General features: G+C 41.8%; 2 protein-coding genes across 4 annotated transcripts; one reads left to right on the top strand and one right to left on the bottom strand.

Annotated features, from left to right (window-relative positions):
• The first annotated feature begins 898 nt into the window (after positions 1 to 898).
• On the top strand, positions 899 to 11,596 carry fsd1 (fibronectin type III and SPRY domain containing 1). 3 transcript variants are annotated; one of them, XR_008607079.1, is made up of 14 exons: positions 899 to 1,066; positions 1,642 to 1,737; positions 1,826 to 1,957; positions 3,081 to 3,182; positions 3,443 to 3,465; positions 3,810 to 3,931; positions 6,320 to 6,529; positions 6,612 to 6,710; positions 7,417 to 7,564; positions 7,651 to 7,733; positions 8,353 to 8,604; positions 9,334 to 9,422; positions 9,506 to 9,666; positions 9,760 to 11,596. XR_008607079.1 is itself a non-coding variant. In XM_055046808.1 (13 exons), the coding sequence occupies exons 1-13, from the start codon at positions 1,052 to 1,054 to the stop codon at positions 9,614 to 9,616; spliced, it is 1,488 nt and encodes a 495-aa protein (XP_054902783.1). In that variant the 5' UTR covers positions 899 to 1,051; the 3' UTR covers positions 9,617 to 11,596. The 3 variants fall into 3 exon arrangements, 1 of the variants encoding a protein (XP_054902783.1); XR_008607078.1 differs by having other exon boundaries at positions 7,417 to 7,570; XM_055046808.1 differs by having other exon boundaries at positions 7,417 to 7,570; positions 9,506 to 11,596.
• Positions 11,597 to 11,607: 11 nt separating this feature from the next.
• LOC129370680 (signal-transducing adaptor protein 1-like) lies at positions 11,608 to 18,957 on the bottom strand. The gene is made up of 13 exons (XM_055046824.1): positions 18,708 to 18,957; positions 17,455 to 17,526; positions 17,256 to 17,375; positions 17,089 to 17,145; positions 16,838 to 16,977; positions 16,623 to 16,754; positions 16,380 to 16,449; positions 15,354 to 15,456; positions 15,170 to 15,244; positions 14,066 to 14,128; positions 13,887 to 13,934; positions 13,650 to 13,790; positions 11,608 to 12,324 (listed from the first exon to the last, which is right to left on the bottom strand). The coding sequence occupies exons 1-13, from the start codon at positions 18,792 to 18,794 to the stop codon at positions 12,260 to 12,262; spliced, it is 1,173 nt and encodes a 390-aa protein (XP_054902799.1). The 5' UTR covers positions 18,795 to 18,957; the 3' UTR covers positions 11,608 to 12,259.
• Between the last annotated feature and the right edge of the window lie 27 nt (positions 18,958 to 18,984).

Below are 18,984 nucleotides of genomic sequence, written 5' to 3'. Positions count from 1 at the left end.
AATCAGTAAGTTATTTTTTTTTATCTCAGTGGATGAACATTTTCATGCATGTTTTAATGTGATGTTTAAACTTTGAGCCATCAGTAATCTCTCCAATTTTTTTGCTTCATTCTGGTGTATTTGTTTTGGGGGTTTTTTTACACTTTCTTTTGGACAATTTATCTTTTACTTAAATTATTATTTTTTTAATTTGCATTTTTTAATTAGTTTTCATTATGGTGAATTATTTGTGATATTGTTATTTAATCTTTTAATTTCCATGTGTTCACTTGGTTTATTACTGTTATTGCTACTGTTAGTAATAATAGTGAAGACAAATGAGTTTTATCATATTTCTTTGTTTTTCTGTACTACATCATCGTGTTTGGAAAAAAATACATCTTATTAATTCAACTGAATTAAATTAATATTGTCAGTGACAACAACAATAAAGAGTTAAACTAACCTAAGTCGGGAAGTAAATAAAACAAATAAAAATTAAGAACTGTGCAGACAACAGAGGAAACGTAATTGTCCTTCGTGATGATGACGATCATGATGACGATGATGATGATAATGAAAAACGATTATATTTCTTCTTCAATAAGGACTGAAGATATAAAAAAATAGAAAGCGTACAATCTGATGAGTGAGGAAGAACTAAGATTACACATTTTAAATAACGGAAAAAATAAATGAATAAATAAAAAATACTGGAAATACTAAAATCGACTTCTTCTTCTTATTATTATTATTATTATTATTATTATTATTATTATTATTATTATTATTATTATTATTATTATTATTATTATTATTATTATTATTTATAATAATCCCTTTCTCAGGTCACAACTCAGGAACTCCACTACCCACAATCCCGTCCGGGCGCATGCGCTTTAAGCACTACGGCCCAAAGGCGTTGGTGATCGGTGTCCGTCCCGAAGATGCGTTCCACTCCGGCAGCATCAGTACCAGTTCCGCCGAGCTAAAACACCACAAACCGGGGAACGGAGGGGGAATACGGTCGGTGTCTGCGGCTGTAGCGGCGCCGGAGCATCTGAACCGGAGGATGGGAGACCAGAAGGTGGGCTGTGGCCGGAGAAACAGGTGTCTGATGGGGGGAAAGGACCGTCTTCAGGGCGTAGTGTACAAAGGAAGCGGGCGGAGGGGCTGCCAAATTAGCCAGTCGTGTGATTGTGGGACAGAACTGGGAGTTTCCAGTAGTTCAATTGGTTGAAATGTTTGCTGTCGTGGTTTATCCACGGATTATTACTGTAACAGTCCCGGACGGGAGGAGGGAAGAGGAGGGGGGCCTTGTCGCAGCAAACATTTTCCAGTGTTTATTAATGAATGGGCTCTTTCTGTGTGGGTGGACAGCAGGGGAGGGCTGATCTGGGTAACAATGTGAGTCCACTCCCATCTGTGGATCATTGTGTGGCTGCATTATTATCAAATTATAGATGCATCCTGTCGCCCCTGAAGTGTCCTCCCTCTATGAACCCTTCTGAAGTGGATGAAAAGGGAGCCCAGAGCCTGGACCCTTGTGCGTCCACTTCAGCTTAGCTCTTATTAGATCAGCATCAACTGCTATAGGACAGCGATCGGTTAAAGGAGAAACCCACAGCCCACCTAGCATTCATAATATTGTGCTTTCCTTAGGAGTCTCTGCGTAAGATCACTCACACGCTGGCCGTGAAGAATGAGGAGATCTCCAACTTCATCTGCACTCTCAAACAGAGCCTGGAGAACTTGGAGGTACAGGCTCTTCTGACTGGGCTGTGTCCTGACGCCACGTTCCCCTGATTTGAAGTAAAAATTCTTGTGTTGGTTGCTGTGACACCAGGCGAACTCCAACCGGGTGCAGGACGATCTGCAGTCCGAATTCGGCTCCCTCCACGCCGCTCTGGATGAGATGAAGGAGAACATGCTGACGCGGATCAAGCAGGAAAGAGCCAGCCGCACGTATGAGCTGCAGGTAGCCGCTGCGCGTATTGCCGTGATACTTCAGAAGGACCAGTTGAAAATTGTCACAGTTTTTTGTTTGTCACTCAACAACTTGGAACTTTTCTTGGGATCTTTTGAGCGGGTCCAACAGAGAGTAAAACATAATCTTGTTTTGTTTCCTCCTTTTTTGGGAAAACATTTTTTTTACTTAGCTCCTCCTGAGCCAATAGAGCCACATTCAGCTGCAATTACAGCTGCAAATGGTGTGTTTCTGCCTTGCAAAGCTTTTTCGCATGTAAAATGAAATCTTTATCCATTCTGCTTTGCAGCTCTTGACTTTGACTAGGCCTTTCTGACACATGGACACGCATTCAGAGCAGCCTCTTCACACGCTGGTTGTCTCCACCTAATACTTTTACACCCTATGCTCCATTTTCAAAGCTTTTCATTCCTAAAAGCTTTTGTAAAACATGTTTTTCTTCTATCTCACTCGTAGGCACTTCTTTGTGTTGGTTTGTCAAGAATAACACACTTTAAAAAAATGAAATTTGTTGTTGTAAATTGACAATTTGGACCAGGTAATGAATACCTTTGTGAGGCGTCAACATAAGTACGTCAACTGCGTACAAATTATTTATTTCATGGCTTTCGGTAAAACTGAAAAACAAAGGCAAAAGACTTGGACAACACATGACGGTCATAATGCGTAAGAGTAGTTTTCAAAATGGCTCTGGTTTGTTTGCTTGCAGCATTTTTTCTCCACTCTCTCAATCATTTGTGTTCGTTCAGCTGTGTAAGAAAACCAGCCGCTGCTTTGCTCCTGGCCATTTGCAAGTAAAATTATACCGTTAATTACGCTGCAGATGAGCATCTGCTGACATTAATGGTGTCAGTTCTTGTTGCAAAGCCAAACGACGAAATGTTTTAGTGGCATTAATCAAGAGTTTTACAGCTTTAATTCACACCTAACTGCTGATACTAAAAAAAATGTAAAAAAAGGTTTCATATTAAATGGATATTCGTTCAGGATTCTGCAGCCCCGGGACCCGGCTGTGACTCTCAAGTGATGCGGGGAGCACAGCAGCCTCATTATGCCGAAAACAATCGTGAGAATCTACCAGATTTTCTCCTCTTTCTCTCTTTGCCCCCCTCAGAATCAGCTGAGCGCCTGCTCCAAAGCGCTGGAGAGCTCGGAGGAGCTGCTGGAGCTGGCCAATCAGACGCTGTGCTCCTCGGAGACGGACGGCTTCACCCAGGTGACCGACCCCGCCGCCGCCGGCAGCTGCTGCTGCTGCTGTAACGCCGCTTTCCTCCTACTCGCTGTTCATCTGAACATTTTCATGCTGAGTACCAGCAGCCACACTACGAACAAATCTGTTACACACACGCAGCAAGCTGATCTCAGCCTCTCAGCAACTTTTCATGTTAAGCAAAAACACGATGGACTCAGTTTTCTCTCCATTCCGTATCTCTTCTCTCCTTGTTTCTTTCCCCTCTCGGTGCTTCTCGTCCCCAGGCGGCCAAAGACATTAAGGATAGGTACGGTACTCAGACATCTATTGCTTCCCTTTTTTTTTATTTTCTTTTTTTGAAATAGTCTCCTGTGAGCTGTGCGCCATCTCATAATGTAGCATTGCATGCATTCAGACCTGTAGCCACCACACCCATGTGTTAGACAATAAGCACGCTCTTGTTTGCTCTCTTTGAGTCTGTACCATCTAGTGTCAGCCCCTCCCTGGATGACCCCTGACCCCTCTGTAGCTCTGCTCAGTTTCTTAGATAGAATCGTCTTTATTCAGTCGAATAATAGCAGGCGCTTGTTTCCACTCCATGTTTTGTGTCTGTTTTTTTCTTTTTTTTTTTGTCCGTCCCCGTTTCTGCAGCGTGACGATGGCCCCGGCTTTCCGTCTCTCCCTGAAGGCGAAAGCCAGCGACAACATGAGTCACCTGATGGTGGACTTCAGCCAGGAGAGGGAGATGCTGCAGGGGCTCAAGTTTCTCCCAGGTTTGCTCCACTTTTTCTCAGAGAGAGAGCCGCCGACTGAAACAAAATGCAGACGCACCTCAGTGCAGTGGAACGGAAGATGGAAACTCGTAAAACTGAAATTAAGGTTTCCATAAAGGTTGTCGGTAGAACAAAGGATGAAGAGCGGCTGCTCTGACTTTGGACTGATTGGAAACCCAAGCAGCTGGGCGTCTATGCCACTCCGCTCTTCATCCAGACCCATTTGACTTTGATTTCCAAATAACATCCTCAAGTTTAAATCTGAAAATTGAGTTTTGGACCAGTGAGCAACAGTTGAGTCCTTTCTCTCATCGCCCAGCTAAGACGCTTTTAAATGATTAGTTCTCTGATTCGATTCTTTATAGGTTTATGTTTGAGTAAAATGAACATTGATCTTTTATTCTATGAACTACTGACCACATGTTTCTGAAATTCCAAGTAAAACTGTCGTATTTATTTGCAGAAAATGGGAAATGGTCAAAATAACAAAAAAGATGTGGTGCTTTCAGTCCTTAAATAACGCAAAGAAAACAAGTTGATATTCATTTAGAAACAACGATGCATTCAGTAGAATAACCAGGAGGTTTTCAGTGGGGTTCAGTGTAGTTTCTCTTCATTTCTCCAGAGCTGTATGTCATGAATATGACATACATCACTCTCTTTTCATACCACAGCTTTTCCTTTCTCTTAACTCTTCTTTTATTTTTCTTGAGTAAAGCACTCTGAGAACTTCCAACCTGTTTAGCGATGAACTTCTGCTGAAATCATTATATTTTTTTGTGTGATTCTAATTGACTGGAGATGTTCACATGGCCACCGGTGTCTAATTTAACCTCATAAAGTACAGTGCTTTCTGTGTTTATGTTTGCAACTCTTCATGAAGGAATTTTCCTCTGACCATTTATCATATTTTATAAGTTAAACATACATCCTGTAGTTGGCTATTAACTGATGTGTTGATTCATACTTTCATGTGTATTTTCAGCATAAAGTCTTTTTTTTTTATATTTGTCTTTCCTATGAAGAAAGATATCATCACTCAAAGATTTCAGTCAGAAAACTATTTACGGCATCTCTGTGTCGGTGGAGAGCATTGTGGCTCTGACCTCTGAACAACCTGCCGTGATCGCACAGAGACAAGAGAGACAATGTCTCCTTGATTCAGGAATCCCAGAGTTATGAATGTTCTCAAGCAAGTTCAGTTTGATTGCGAGGAAATCTTGACAAAGGATCTCTCCTGAAATCTGTAGAGGAAGTTTTTGTCCTGGATCCCTCAGGAAAATCTGATGGAGAGCAGAAGCTGCTGATCTGGACTCACATAAAGTTCTCATGTATTTCTTCAAACGCTTTAATAACACTGCTCCCACATCAGAGGCAGCTGCTGACGTGTTTATGAAGATAACTTCACAGATCGGTAGCTATTCTATGTTTTGAAGAATGTAATGATTTAAATGCCCGTGCCTTTACTTAAACATTGAAAAGCTTCAAATCGAAGTTAAATGGTGAATCAATTCATCAGTTTTTCACGGTCTACATAATTTCTTTATAACTTACTTACGGTTGTGATGCTGCAGGATTTGCTTTTCCAGCTGCATTTTCTGAAGAAAAACCTCATGATGCAACACTAGCAACGTCAGCTTGGTCAGCAGAGCTATAACCAAGTTACAAATCAAGTGTGTTTTCACCAGAAACAATTCAGCTTTACATTTATTTCTCCTAAGCTATGTCTGATTGAGTGATGCTAACTTCCTTCAGAAACGTGCAGGGTAACACAAGGTTGCACAGCAAGCAACTTGCAGAAGTAAAATTAGATCTTTTAACGATACAAAGGTGACAAAAAGTGCGCACAGCGAGGGCCTTTGTCTGCAGCACAGCCTGAAAACAGAGCTTAGCGCCAAACAAAGGCTTTGTGTCAAACATGTGGACTTCCTGCGATGTGCTCCACTTAGCCGGCAAGTCAAATGACGACTCATAGTGTGAAAGGGGTCGCGCTCTGAAGGGAAACCACAAAGATCTGTCATTTCACACCTGTCTAAGGAACCTTGGTTTTGAAAACTTAACAGGGATCTCATAGTCGGAGGAGTTGGAGCTGCTGTTTGCTGATCGTTTTACTGTTTCCTGATGTACAGCTGTTAACTGGTCAGCTGTCAGGAAATGGGTTTTGTTGACGGCAAGCCTTTTGCCCTTGGTGGAAAGTGTTCATGGTTTACCGCAGTCAGCCTGAATGGCGGAAGTCTGCCCCCTGGTGGGAGAACGTGATACCTGAAACTGTCCTGTGATTTCAAAGTACAATAACAGACAAGCTCTTTTTGACCTTTCCACAACCTGCTTCTGTTCTGAAATGAGTCTGAGGGGAATTGTCACCCGCTCTCACCCTCCTCGTTTCAGTTCCCGCCACTCCAGAGATCCAGGTGTCAGAGTGCCAAGTGTGTGACAACACCATCACTATCGTCTGGACCCTACCGGAACCCGACAACAAGATAGAGCACTACATCCTGGAGCACCGCCGAACGAACCACGAGGGCCCGCCGCGTATCAGAGAGGACTACCCCTGGATGGTGGTGGAGGGGATCCGGGAGACGGAGCACACGCTCACAGGTAGCAGGAGGCCTGCGGCCAGAGATCCGTGGCTAAGCTCTGACCAGAGTTACGTACTCAGTGCTCCTTTTTCCTTTCTCAGGCCTGCGCTTCGACACCCGCTACATGACGTTCAGAGTGAGGGCGTGCAACAAGGCCGTGGCCGGGGAGTTCTCCGAGCCAGTCACCATAGAAACCCACGGTGGGATAACCAGCAGGGCCGCAAACTAACTATTAGTTTGGTAATCGATTAGTCTGACGGTTAAAAACTGACACATTCTGCAGATTGTTTTCCATTTCACCACTTTAGCTTTTTTATTCAACATTGGAAATTAATGGAAATATGTAATTGACTCAGTTTCTATTAGAATTGTTTTTTTGTTTTTTTTTGCTGTTTTCATGCCTAAAATGCAATAACAACATTCTTTTATTGAACACTTGATTATTTATAGCAATGGATGCATCTGCAGATAAAAAACATTTTTAACGTTAAAGCTCAGCCATTTCTGTTTGGCTAAAACTGAATACCTGATGATCTGATCTGTTGAGTATTTTTTTTTCTCTTAGTAGAATTAATAATTGGATAGTCAGATGGTTTAATGACATGGTATTTGTAGGGGTCAGTGGATTTATTTATTTATTATACAAACTTTTAATTGTGTGAAGCTAAAACTTTGGGTAGAACATATTTACAAAGTTTTTTTTGTCTTAAATGTAAAATGTATATATTTTTTGTTTTCTTTCAAGGAATGTCCGCATGTTCCAGCTAATGATTAATTGATTACTCAACTAGTAGACGGACTTTTTAATTAATCGTTTCATCTGATGACCATAGAAAGGCTTAGAAAGTTCTTCCGTTTGAGCTGCAAATCCCCATCCATTTGAAACCTTGTTGTTGTTTCCCGCAGCGTTCACCTTCAAACTGGACTCCAGCTCGGCGCACCAGAACCTGAAGGTGGACGACCTGAGCGTGGAGTGGGACAGCAGCGGAGGAAAGGTGCAGGAAATCCGCAAAGAGAAGAACAGAACCAACTCCCCTCTGCACTCCCCCGCCAGGTTTGTGTAAGACTCCGCCGCTGCACGCGAGGAACGTTTCGGTGTTTGCTTTGAGGGTCTCCAGCAGCCGTCTCTCGTGTGAGCAGGTCGGCGCTGATGTCCCCCAAGAGAGCGCCGACAGCGCGGCCGGGCAGAGACAGGTTCACCGCGGAGTCCTACACCGTGCTGGGTGAGAGCAACGCACGGCTGACGAACAAAAGACTTGAATGTCTTTGCATGTCCACATTCAGGCTGATAGGCATGCAAAGCGCTTCACATGATGAAAACGTAACACAATGAACAAGCAAACATGAAACGGTGCTGTGAAGTCGTAAACTGGGACCATAAACATGTAAATGTGAGACAATGAAGTTCTTTGAATCCTCGAATGAATCCTTAAAAAAAGTTGACGTCCACAAGAGAATTAATCTATGTTCTATTTGTAATTGATTACGAAATCAAACATTTTGTGCCAATCAGTTTTAGAGCAAAATGAATCTGAATCAATTTTGCTTGATTTTGTTAGTTTGGCTGGGTATTGCAGATTGACCTCATGTGACCCCTGAAACCTTTTTTTTTCTTTTTGTTTTAAACCTTTAGAACGAAAGCGACACAAACAAGATTTTTTGTCGCACGCGTTCACATGAACTACACTTAGGCTTGCAGGCATAGCATGAAAAATGAGACACCGCTTGATGGGTACGAATATTTTTGCAAGACATCACACATGGTGTCGGATGTTTCTCGTCTGGTCAGTTGCCTCTGCAGCTCTAGAAAGGCGTTGATCGTGCAATATCATCTCCCGACAGCCGACACTATGATCGACGCTGGCCAGCAGTACTGGGAGGTGAAGCTGGACAAGGAGAGCAAGGCGTTCGCCGTGGGCATCGCTCTGCGGAGCCTGGGCAGGTTCGACCAGCTGGGGAAGAGCAGCGCTTCCTGGTGCATCCACCTGAACAACTGGCTGCAGCAGAGCCTCACCGCCAAGCACAACAACAAGGCGCGCACCCTGGACTGCCCCATCCCGAACACTGTCGGAGTCTACGTCAACTACGACGAAGGTGAGACCGCGGCGAGGAGTTCAGCTGGGAGGGCGGTGACTGATTTTGGGGGAGGACACAGTAAGCAGGCTTTTGTATTTAATACATATGTAATCAAATAACCATACTTACTAAAAGAAAATAAACAATAAAGATGTAAACAAGTGACACATAGGAAATGCTGAGTGACTGTGCTGAGATTAGCTTAAACATGAGCTCATATATAACGGATGTTTCCAAGATTTTAAGCGTATTTCTTTAAATCAAAACCAATCTACACAAGCAAGAGTACCAATAGCTCATATTAGTCAAGTAAAAGTATAAAGTACAGTGCAGTAAAACTACTCATATAAGTTTCCTGATCCACAGGTGTAAAACCAGCACAAGCTTCTCTGCGTTTAAAGGCAGCTCTGAAAAACATGTCATGTTACAGTTTGTTAGCAACTAGACTTAGACTTGACTTTATTGCTCGCTTGGGAAGACTCCCTCAGGAAACCTTCATAATGGCTGAAAAAAAGTGTAGAAACAGAGCCTGCAGATATGGGAAGTGCAGGAGGCCATATTATATCAATTGAAGTAGGAAAAATAACTCAGACCATTTTGTACCATTTAAAAAAAAACAAAATGGTACAAAAGCTTCTGGTCTAGACTGGGCATGGCTGATGTGCAGCCAGACCTGGTGAGCTGCCAAAGGTTTAAACTGAAGGATTTCTTCACAAAGTGTGATTGTTGCTGGTTTTTGCTCTGCAGGTGTTCTGTCATTTTACAACGCTAAAACCAAGCAGCTGATGCACACTTTTAGAACAAAGTTCCTGCAACCCGTCATTCCAGCTTTCATGGTGAGAAAACTCTCTCTCAAAGCGTCTGTTGCTGGAGTGACAGATCTGAAAACGGTTCTTGGATGTGCTCCCCCCCACTGCAGGTGTGGAATGGGAGTTTCTCGGTGGTAACAGGCCTGCAGGTTCCCACTGTGGTCCAGAGCGGCCAGAGGAAGAACAGCGGCACCAGCAGCTCCAACGCCAGCCTCACCTAGACGCCGTCGCCGCCGCACTCGGCTCCATCCGGCTTCAGTCACCGCTGCAGGTCGAATCCTCTGCACCGACTGCAGGCGGAGACGCACACGTTTCTGTCTTGCATGATGGCAGACATTATATACATTTTTTTTTTTTTTTTTAGGGGAGCAAACAGGCGAGCTGTTCTCTGAGTGACAGAATCTGCCGACTGGTCGCAACGCTTTGGACTCATTAGGCCCAAATACGAGTAGTTAATGTCTCGTTGCACATTCATCCAGCTGCTAGGGCGGCGACTTTTAGCGCTGGCCGCTGCTTCCTCAGCTTCACCTGAACGGTCAGCCGTGTCGTCGGCTGCAGCTTCGTGGGTCATGCTCCGTCCCTGTGCCTTCCTTCTCAGGCCGAACCAAACACGTGCAGCCCCCCTCTGTGTACCTGCTTGTTTTGTTTTAAAGTCCCACTCTGCGCCAGCTTCGGTATGATGAGGTTATAACTTTGTTGACTCATCAGTAAACCAGTCCGACTTAAACAATGTCCAGCACTTAAGCTGCTCAGCATTGAACTGGATTATTTAACTCTATTGTGACGAGATATTTGACTTCTTGCCAAGGGATGCTACTCAACGGTATTTACAGTTACAAATGATAGTCATATGTTATTTAATGTAGGTCTTGATCTTCCTGTTAAAACTTTCCGATGCTAACATTAAAGCTATGCCAGGTCCGACCATCTGATGTCTCTGCTTTGTTTGCAGCAGAGAGACCGTCCTATGTGTGTAGCACGCAGCAGTATTTAATCGTCTGTAACTCCTGTCTTATTGGCACTCAATGGAAATCTGTGTGAAAAGCCTTTAAAATAAGTCACCTGTCAATGGCTTGTAATAGACTCACTGAAAACCTGTTGCTAGAATGTAAGCCTTCATTCCCAATAGGGCAAAACTTACTCGTCTTCAACATTTCACAATGTTGGAGCACATAGAGGGAGATCGTCTTGTAGATCAGGGGTCTGAAACTCAATTATTTGGGTTCCTATGACTTCTGGGTTGTGTTTTGGCTTCAACTCGGTTAAATTTAGGCTTTTGATGCAAACATATCGCACAAGGGAGGGGCACAGAGTTTGAAAGATCAACCAAAGTCCCAATGAGAGTCAACTTTTCTGGCTGCGGCAGCTAGATTTTTCTTAAAAATGTCTTGATGTTTCAAAGACTTCAAGAGAAAGAGGCATAAGATGCTGTTCCACATATCATTTTTGTTTTTCCTGAAATAAACTGGAGAGTTGGTTTCTGAAATCTTATTCTCATTTGACCAAAACGTTAACCTCACATGTTTGTGATGGTTTTCAAGCAAGACTCATCTGGTTGGTGTGTAGAAAACTTCTTACAGTGAAAACTTGGTGACTACAAGTTACAGTACCAGTTGTTTTAAAATAATCGCTCCGACCGTAGATACAGACAAGCAGCTGTTTACTTCCTATTTATCTAAGTGACGTGTTGAAGAGTGGCAAAGAGAAACGGAATAATCCTGTCAATTAAAATAATATCTAAATATTGTGAAATGCTTCGATTACATTTAATTTCTAGGATTAGACATTAAATAGGACTGAAAAATTCGGATTAGATTAATTCAACCTTCCCTTTGAATGTACTAAAAAGGAAAGTTTTGACTTTTCAATGTAAAAATAAGCTCCTCAAATAAGAGAGCGACTTCATTTAAAGACTTTTCACGCAGAGGTTACAAATCAAAACGTGATTCAGAACCCCGGGACGGACGCGTCTTCAGCTCTGTTCTGCGACATCCATGTTGTGCGTTTCGAATGGTTGGTGTTCTAGTTCCTCTCTTCCTGAGTAAATGTAGCCGGCTTTGCTTCACAGAACGACTCATCCAACTGAGAGGTAACGACACTTTATTTCACATGCTGGCAGCATATCACAATGTCTTGTAAATAGTTTCATTTTTCCACTATAGTGTATCAGTAATTGAGGTAATAAATGAGTGAGAACGCTTTGTCTTTGGACATTTTCTTTTCAGACAACAGAAAAGTTGAAGCTATGACAAGAAAATAATGTAAATATGAAAATGGATTACAGACTATACAAGTGATTAATTCACTATATATATAAAATATATATATGTTGCATGGCACATACTAGAAGTTTGTCTTATGAAAGCTGATGAGAGTTTTACTCTTTACACTCACAGACAAACAAAAACTGAAATAAGAATCCCATCCCTTATTTCTGTCACACTGATTCCAGACAGTATTAATACAATACTGTGTACATTTTACATACTTTTACTACGTCAAATAAATTGCTTATCATTTTATTCTAAGAGTAAGAGGGGGAAAAAAAAACACTGACGGAAAGTCTGAGGCGGCTTAGTCAATAGCTAAAGTGCAAAATGAACAAGAGAAACGAGAAGATAATTTGTCCAACCATCTTCAGTCGATTGATTTGCTAATAAATGTCCAGAGGAGGCAAATCAATCCGGTGTTAATCTGCAGAGAGGCTTTACTGCAGACAGCCAACCGAGGAGGAGGAGAAGGAGAAAGAGGAGGAGGAGGATATCCTGTTTGATATCGTGCAGGAACAGATCTGCATGTGGCTCCACTCAGCTCTACTTGTTGCTCCAATGTGTTTCTGTCCACAAGGATGACTGCAGAAGACGTTAAACGTGCAGCTTGGTCTTGGTCCCCAGCCTCAGTTTCAGCTCTGACAAAGCTGCGGGAAGAACTAAAAATAATAAAAAAAAACAAACAGATTTTTAGCTCTGTGCAGATTAATTTGCAGTAGAAATCAGATAAATGCTGCATGAAAACGTTTTTTCCCTCAATGATGATGAATCGGCTTAATCGCACGATTATTAAAATTCTACTTGCTCAGATGGCAGAACTGTGCAACATAATCCTTAGATTTTTTTAAATAACTTTTATTATTTTTGTCATAACCTTTTTAAATTCATAAATGTACTTACACCTGGATCCTGGACAAATAGTGAAACATAATATGATTATGTTTTTGTTTTGCTTTTTGGTTTTCTGTAATTAATTCAGATTTTTGAATGTCATTATCCACACTGAAACATGTCTTATATCCACATAAAATTTAATAAAATAAAATTCAAGTTTGAAATATTTCCTGATGATGACCAGGGCCACATTTGGAGAAAATAGTGGCACTATGTGGGTATTTGGCTGCATTTCACTAAATAGGAATAGGAAAAAACAAACATCTCAAGCCAGGAAATTAAAGCTTGGGTGGGACGGGGTCTTCCAAACCGACAACCCAAGGAAACACTCAAATTAGTTGCAGCTCGCTGAAGGGCAACAAAGTGAGTGATTGGGAGCGGCCATCACAAACCTTTGGCTTCTGTCCCACAGAAAATTAGCAGCAAGAATTAAAAGAAAAACTGGCAGCAAAGCGACATATTCCTCCTGGTTCAGCTGCAACGCTTCTCTCATGAGTGAACTGGTGTAGCTGAAGTGGTTCAAACCCCCTAAAAAAATATAGCAGTGGGTACTCAAAGTATTTGATTCAACTCATATAGTTTTATTCATTTAAATTCTGACTTTGAAGGAAAGAAAAAGATTCTTGCTCATCATTCTGGCATTTTGCAAATAGGAGTAATTTTGGTTCTGTGTTTTTATGCAGCGCTTGTAATTGTGTCACAATAATCGATGAATTAATTAATCGCATGATGAATTAAAACAAACTCGATCATTTTCACTTGTACAATTTATTGTTGTTCTCCTTTTCTGCTGGATGGATGTCTTCAGTCTGGTGTTTTAGCCTCAACCAGCCCTTATTTTGAAAGACAGTTTTATGATTAATTTTATTTGTTGTTTCTGTTTTATTTATTTTGGGTGTTAAAAATGTCTTCCAGTTCCAGTGGTAAATGTTCATCAGAAATGAAAGTGTATTGATCTGTAGAAATGGGCTCTTGCTTGAAAATGGTCTCAAAACAACAATGTTATCGTTTATCGCGATAACTTCTGGGTCGATCTATCATGGTTATTGTGACAGGGCTACTTGTAACTGGGCGCATAATAAGGACTTACTCTGCTTCTCCATTTCTGGATTTGAGAGTATCTTGGGCTTCTCCGGAGCATTTGTAGGGAAAGCAGGTTTGGCAGCCGGTTGAGTTGAGACAGATGTTCGTGGTGCTGGACGTGGAGGTATTTTCCTCGGTTCTGGTACCGCTGGTTACGTAATGTAGGAAAGACAGAGCTGTGAGTCCAGGCGGATAAAGGAAAGTATTTTCTACAGAGTGGAAACAATCAGACGGAAGAACTTACGTGGAGTTTCGCCAGAGGAGCAGCCATCCGTCACAGACGCTTTCTCCTCTGTTTGAACACAGGTCGTTAGTCAGCGACAGACGCGGGCAAAAATGAAGACCCACCGGTTTATTTTCGGAAAACAAGCGGGCCAGGTGCCAGGAATGATGGATGGAATGACTGAGGGCAGGTCTACTTACGCTTATCAGCAGCAGGAAGATTTTTGACTTGTTCCGGTTCATTATTCCTCGCTTTTCCAGTAACTAGAGAGAAAACGTGCAATTCAGATTAGGAATGAAAATGGAGTGACAGAGACAAACTCTTAACAGTGTTTAGTAATCCAGGATCATTTTATGATTGATCTTGGAAAAACTTGGTCAAAAATCATGACTAATCTATGACATTTTTTGTCTATTCTATGACAAGAAAAAAATCTAGCTAAAAAAAACTTTTTCCCCAAATTTCTAAAATGTAAAAACATTGCCTTGCCAATGTACATTTTGTCACGTAGCAACCAAACTGAGAGTCTGTAGCAAGACTGTTTTTTTTTTTTGCAGGGAAGCTAATCTATGGTAAGATTCATAGCCAAATACAGTTGAAATCTGCTAGAGATTTCAGTTCTGAGCCGCACAATAATCCAAAGCACACAGCCTGAGCTGAACTCAAAATATTCTGTGAGAATGGCCTAGTTAAAGTCCAAAATCTAAGGCCCTGAAAAAAATGATGTTCACAGTTATGCGTTAGTCCATCAAATAAAAGTCCAATAAGGGCCACTGACGTTTTTGATTGTAAGATTAGTGAATGGCTACTTTTAGATGGAAGCGGCTCTGTTTACGTTCTTTCTTTCATCCTTATCGGAAACAAATTCCTCTTCGTTTTTGTTTATTTTTTAGAGCTCACATGTTTATTGTTGCTCTTTGTCCGTTTCTTTGTGACAATATCAGCGACTTTTGTCAGGAACAAAAGTCACTGAAAGGTGATGGGCGCAGGCCCTGAACGCTTCATCGGACAGGTGAGCGTGAGGCGGACAGAACCTCAGCGCCGTCATGGAACAACCTCGCTGATAACGAGCCTGACGCAGAGCTGCTTCCGGTGACCCATGTGTTAATCCGCGTGACGGTCGAGATGGATTTATTTTTCTAAATCAACAACCTTTAGGGGAGTTCTCTCATGTCTGCGAGAACTAATTTTTTCTGAAACTGCTGTAGCTGGTCGGAATCAAAAGAACGGGACTGAAACATGAGAGGACTTTCTCTTTTTGCTGATTCTCAAGGTTGGAAAAACAATCCATTGAAGGACAGTACCTGGATTAGGATTCTCTGGTGGCAGCAAAGGCTGCTGGGTCCTCTCACCGTTTTCATTATCACATGCAACGAAAGCTGGAGGAGGAAGGATGTTCACAATTTGATCACAAATACTTAGTTGAATAAAAACAAATAGAGTATGTGCGTGTTTGGGAGGAAAGAATAGAAAATCGGTTTAACATACAGATGTTCTTGTCGTAATGAGCCTCGATGTTGAGGGGAGTGAAAGATCCATCAGTTTTTTCCAACATGTAGGTGACCACGTCATGCAGCGAGTCGAAGTGCACCTGCACAAAGAGCAACGCCCTTAACCGCTGTAAAGCAATTCAATCCAATAAGGAAACAAAAGCGCAGCGTCTGCAGAGCAGGTCACAAACTTTGGAAAGCTGAGTTTAAAGCCACGTTTCATAACTTTTTCTTGTTAAAGCGAAACATCATTCATCGACGTCTTTCATTTATGCAACATTTTGGCAGCCACCTCAACCTTTACTGGCAGTCGCCTCCTGCTTGGTCAGAATTTTCATAAACCAACTCATTCATTCACTCATTATTATGACAAAGTCATAAAAAGCTGCAGCTATCCAGTGCATCAGGTTTGACTGAGGTTTTATTACCGTAAACAAATGCAATTGGAATCACTTGGAAGTGGAGTCACACTCCTTGAACCTTCTCCTCTTTTTGTAAAAGAGAACTCCATTGTGTTTGATTTGGCTTTTCATCTGTTTTTACAAATAAAAAGCTGAAAAGCGAGGAGTGAATTTGTATTGTGGCCCCAGCTGTAAGACTCTCGGGGCCAAGGTCTAAAAAGTCGTGCAGTTTTGTACATTTGAAGGCCGGTATTTTTGCAACTCGTTAATAAAAAACTGTTTTAAGAACTGGATTCAGGTCTAAACTTTGACTGAGCCCTATAAACATATGCTCTGATCTAAACCGTCTTCCTTCCTTTATTCATTTGAGGAATAAAGGGTTTACAGTTACCTGTAAATCTACAACAATAAAAACCAATGTATAACTTTACTTCCACTGCACCACTTTGCAATCTGAAAAAAAAAAACCACAATAATTATTTTGGTTGTAACCTTAAAAGATTCTTTTTTTTTTCAAGATGCTGCATTGTTTGTATTCAGACGCTTGTCGGACTGCACAAAAGGGAAACAATATTTGAACAATTATTTCTATGTGGTGACAATTTAATATGATCGATACTCACAGGTTTGTTGACAGCAATGTAGAAGCCTCCCTCTGGTTTTGGAAGTACTCGATAGTGACGGAAAATCGGTCTGAAAGAGAGACCGATGAACTGATTAATACTAATAATAAAAAAATCAACACTAGAGGAGAAAATTTTGCATTTTAACCAACAACAGACAACACAGTCGACTGTGCGCCGCAGCTGGAAATTTATGTGGAGGGGAAATCTGGCTGTGGCTGTTGTAACAACGTGTTTGTTTACCCGTCAAGATCCTGTCTGGTGGTTATGGCGAAGGAGCCCTTCTGCTTCCCGGGTCTCAGCAGCAGGTTTCCTTTGCTGGCTTCTCTCTCCAGCAGCAGCTCAGCCTCCAGATAAGGCACCTCGTAGTAGCAGCTGCATCGAAGCACAAGCAAACCTCACTCCCTCACTCATTTGTTCATCTACCTTTAGAAGTGGTTTACTCCAGTGAGACTCACGCAGGCATTTCTGTTTTGACAGCAGCAGGAGGACTCGGTTTCGGTTCTGAATTTGTTAGCCTCTCCTTCTCCTTTTGGATCGTCTCTCTCAGCATGTGGATCTGACCCGGCAGCAGGTTCAAGGTGAGGGGTAACTCCAGCTGCAGGGAGACACGATTTCATATTTGAACCACGTGTGCGTGTGTGTGTGTGCGTGTGGGAGTGGGAGGAACACAAAATGGTGAAATGTGAACAATGACCAGAGGACAGACCTTAGCCACAGACTCGATAAATCCCTTCCAAAGTTCCCGAGATTCTGCATTTGGGGCCTGCAGAAAAGAAGAAAGAAGTCGTCACAAATATTCAGATACATTTTGAAAGAAAGTGAATCTGAACAAGCTAAATAACAGGAGGAGTTGTTCTGCACAAATCCACTCACAGTAAATTTGATGCTTTCCTGCGTCATCTCAACGTTGAATCTGGCCGCATCCAAGTTGGGATCCACGCTGCTGTCGTCCGTCACCGAGACCACTTCACACAGATCCAGCTTCTCTAAGTACTGATGACACACGCAAAGAGCAATGAATAACAGACCAATCTGGGGGGGTTTATTAGAACATATCCCCGAGAAGACTCACATCATCGTCTCTTTTGTCATTGTAGAAAAAAAGTGTTTTCCCACACAAGCAGGTCCACAGTTTCCGAGACGTCTGCGCAAACACACAAGGAGACGAGCTCAATAAAAAACTCACATGGCGTGAAACCAACAGCGAAAACATTTTGACTCTGAGCAGAAAGAAAATGTGGAAAACAAAGAAGAAGATGATAAAGAAGATGATAAACAATATAAACAGCAACAAGGAAGTAGCTATCTAGATTGGTGTTTATGAGTCAACGTCAGAAACTATGTGTCATATAAATAACAGTAATTAGGTAGAACTGCCTGGACCTAATCCAAATCATGCAACCTCGTCAACAGAACAGTGAGATTAAACCCAGAGATGTGAGGTCAAACTTTCCAGGTCATTTTTGGGAAGAGCAGATTACCATCCTCAATCAAACTGGCCTCAGGTTTGGTTGAGTTTAGAGCTCGTGTCGCCTGTTTGACCCTTTAATATCCAGTCAGTGTTTGGTTTGCTCCAATTTTTGCACCACACAGAGCAGACGGACAAGCCATCGGACCAATTGGACACCCAACTCCGCAGAAAAGTTCAATTATCATATGCAGCTTTCCTCACAGATAATCAAACTTTCATACACTTGCTGCGTCATTTTGTAATATCAAACATTTATTTGTAATAGTAATAACAAGAAAAGATGTATTTCAGCTAGTGATGCACCAATCCGGCTTTTCCTGGCCATAACCGATTTCCAGTTGCAGGTCCAAACCGTTAATACACATTTTTTTACTCATTCAATGTTTTTGTTTTTTGTGTGTGTGTGTGTGGGGGGGGGGTTCCCATAAAATGGTTATAACACATAAAAGAACGTGTTGTCGGCTCTTCTGCAGAGATTTTTCGTAAGTCATGCATCCAACTAAAGGTTGCTGAACTTCATCCAATTTTCAGTGAACAAAAAAAAAGCACAAAAGCCGCAAAGTACATGCTGCTGTCCTGCACCCAAACACACACAGACTGTCCTTTCCAAGCATTGTGTCTCATTTTTATAACATAATCAACATCCAATTAAAACAGGTAATTGAGGTTAGGCACAAGTTCATTCTTATATTACCACAATTGGTTTGTGGTGATGCTGACATAGTTGTGACAACTATGCAGTCACAACTCTAGCCTCTTAGTTGGGTGTGTGCAGTTTTAAAAGGATTATTTATCTTTGAAAAAACTAATGAAACAAACAAAAATGAGTAGATAAACAGAAATGCATGGTCTACCTTATCTTTGAAGGACCTCTTCTCCATGTAACCCTCATAGTAAAGGTCTGGCAGCTGGTTCTTCTTCCTCCCATTTCGTCTTGCCATCACTAAACAGGTAGATTCTTGCAGCAGTACAAAGAATAATAATACTAATAAAGGATCTCCCTGCAGATCAAATGAAACTTTGATCCTCACGTTAGAACTACACTTCGTGTTTTAGCGGCCCGCTCTGCTGCTCATTGCATATTAAAGCAGCAGCAGCTCGGTCTGTGAAGAAAAAAAACAACCCAAAACG

This window comes from Poeciliopsis prolifica, unplaced genomic scaffold (assembly GCF_027474105.1).
Source record: "Poeciliopsis prolifica strain line A6 unplaced genomic scaffold, Auburn_PproV2 SCAFFOLD002, whole genome shotgun sequence".
Classification (NCBI taxonomy): domain Eukaryota; kingdom Metazoa; phylum Chordata; class Actinopteri; order Cyprinodontiformes; family Poeciliidae; genus Poeciliopsis; species Poeciliopsis prolifica.
Note: the sequence above shows the minus strand (reverse complement) of the source record. Positions and strands in the feature narration are given on the sequence as shown.

Excerpts from the sequence above, each read along its gene's own strand:
- fsd1 (XM_055046808.1), top strand. Across the intron at positions 1,958-3,080 it reads GCCGCACGTATGAGCTGCAG|AATCAGCTGAGCGCCTGCTC; the intron begins GTAGCCGCTGCG and ends TGCCCCCCTCAG. Across the intron at positions 3,466-3,809 it reads GCCAAAGACATTAAGGATAG|CGTGACGATGGCCCCGGCTT; the intron begins GTACGGTACTCA and ends CCGTTTCTGCAG.
- LOC129370680 (XM_055046824.1), bottom strand. The coding sequence starts at position 18,794 with ATGGCAAGACGAAATGGGAGGAAGAAGAACCAGCTGCCAGACCTTTAC. Across the intron at positions 17,376-17,454 it reads ATGACAAAAGAGACGATGAT|TACTTAGAGAAGCTGGATCT; the intron begins GTGAGTCTTCTC and ends GTGTGTCATCAG. Across the intron at positions 16,450-16,622 it reads ACCAGACAGGATCTTGACGG|ACCGATTTTCCGTCACTATC; the intron begins GTAAACAAACAC and ends TCTCTCTTTCAG.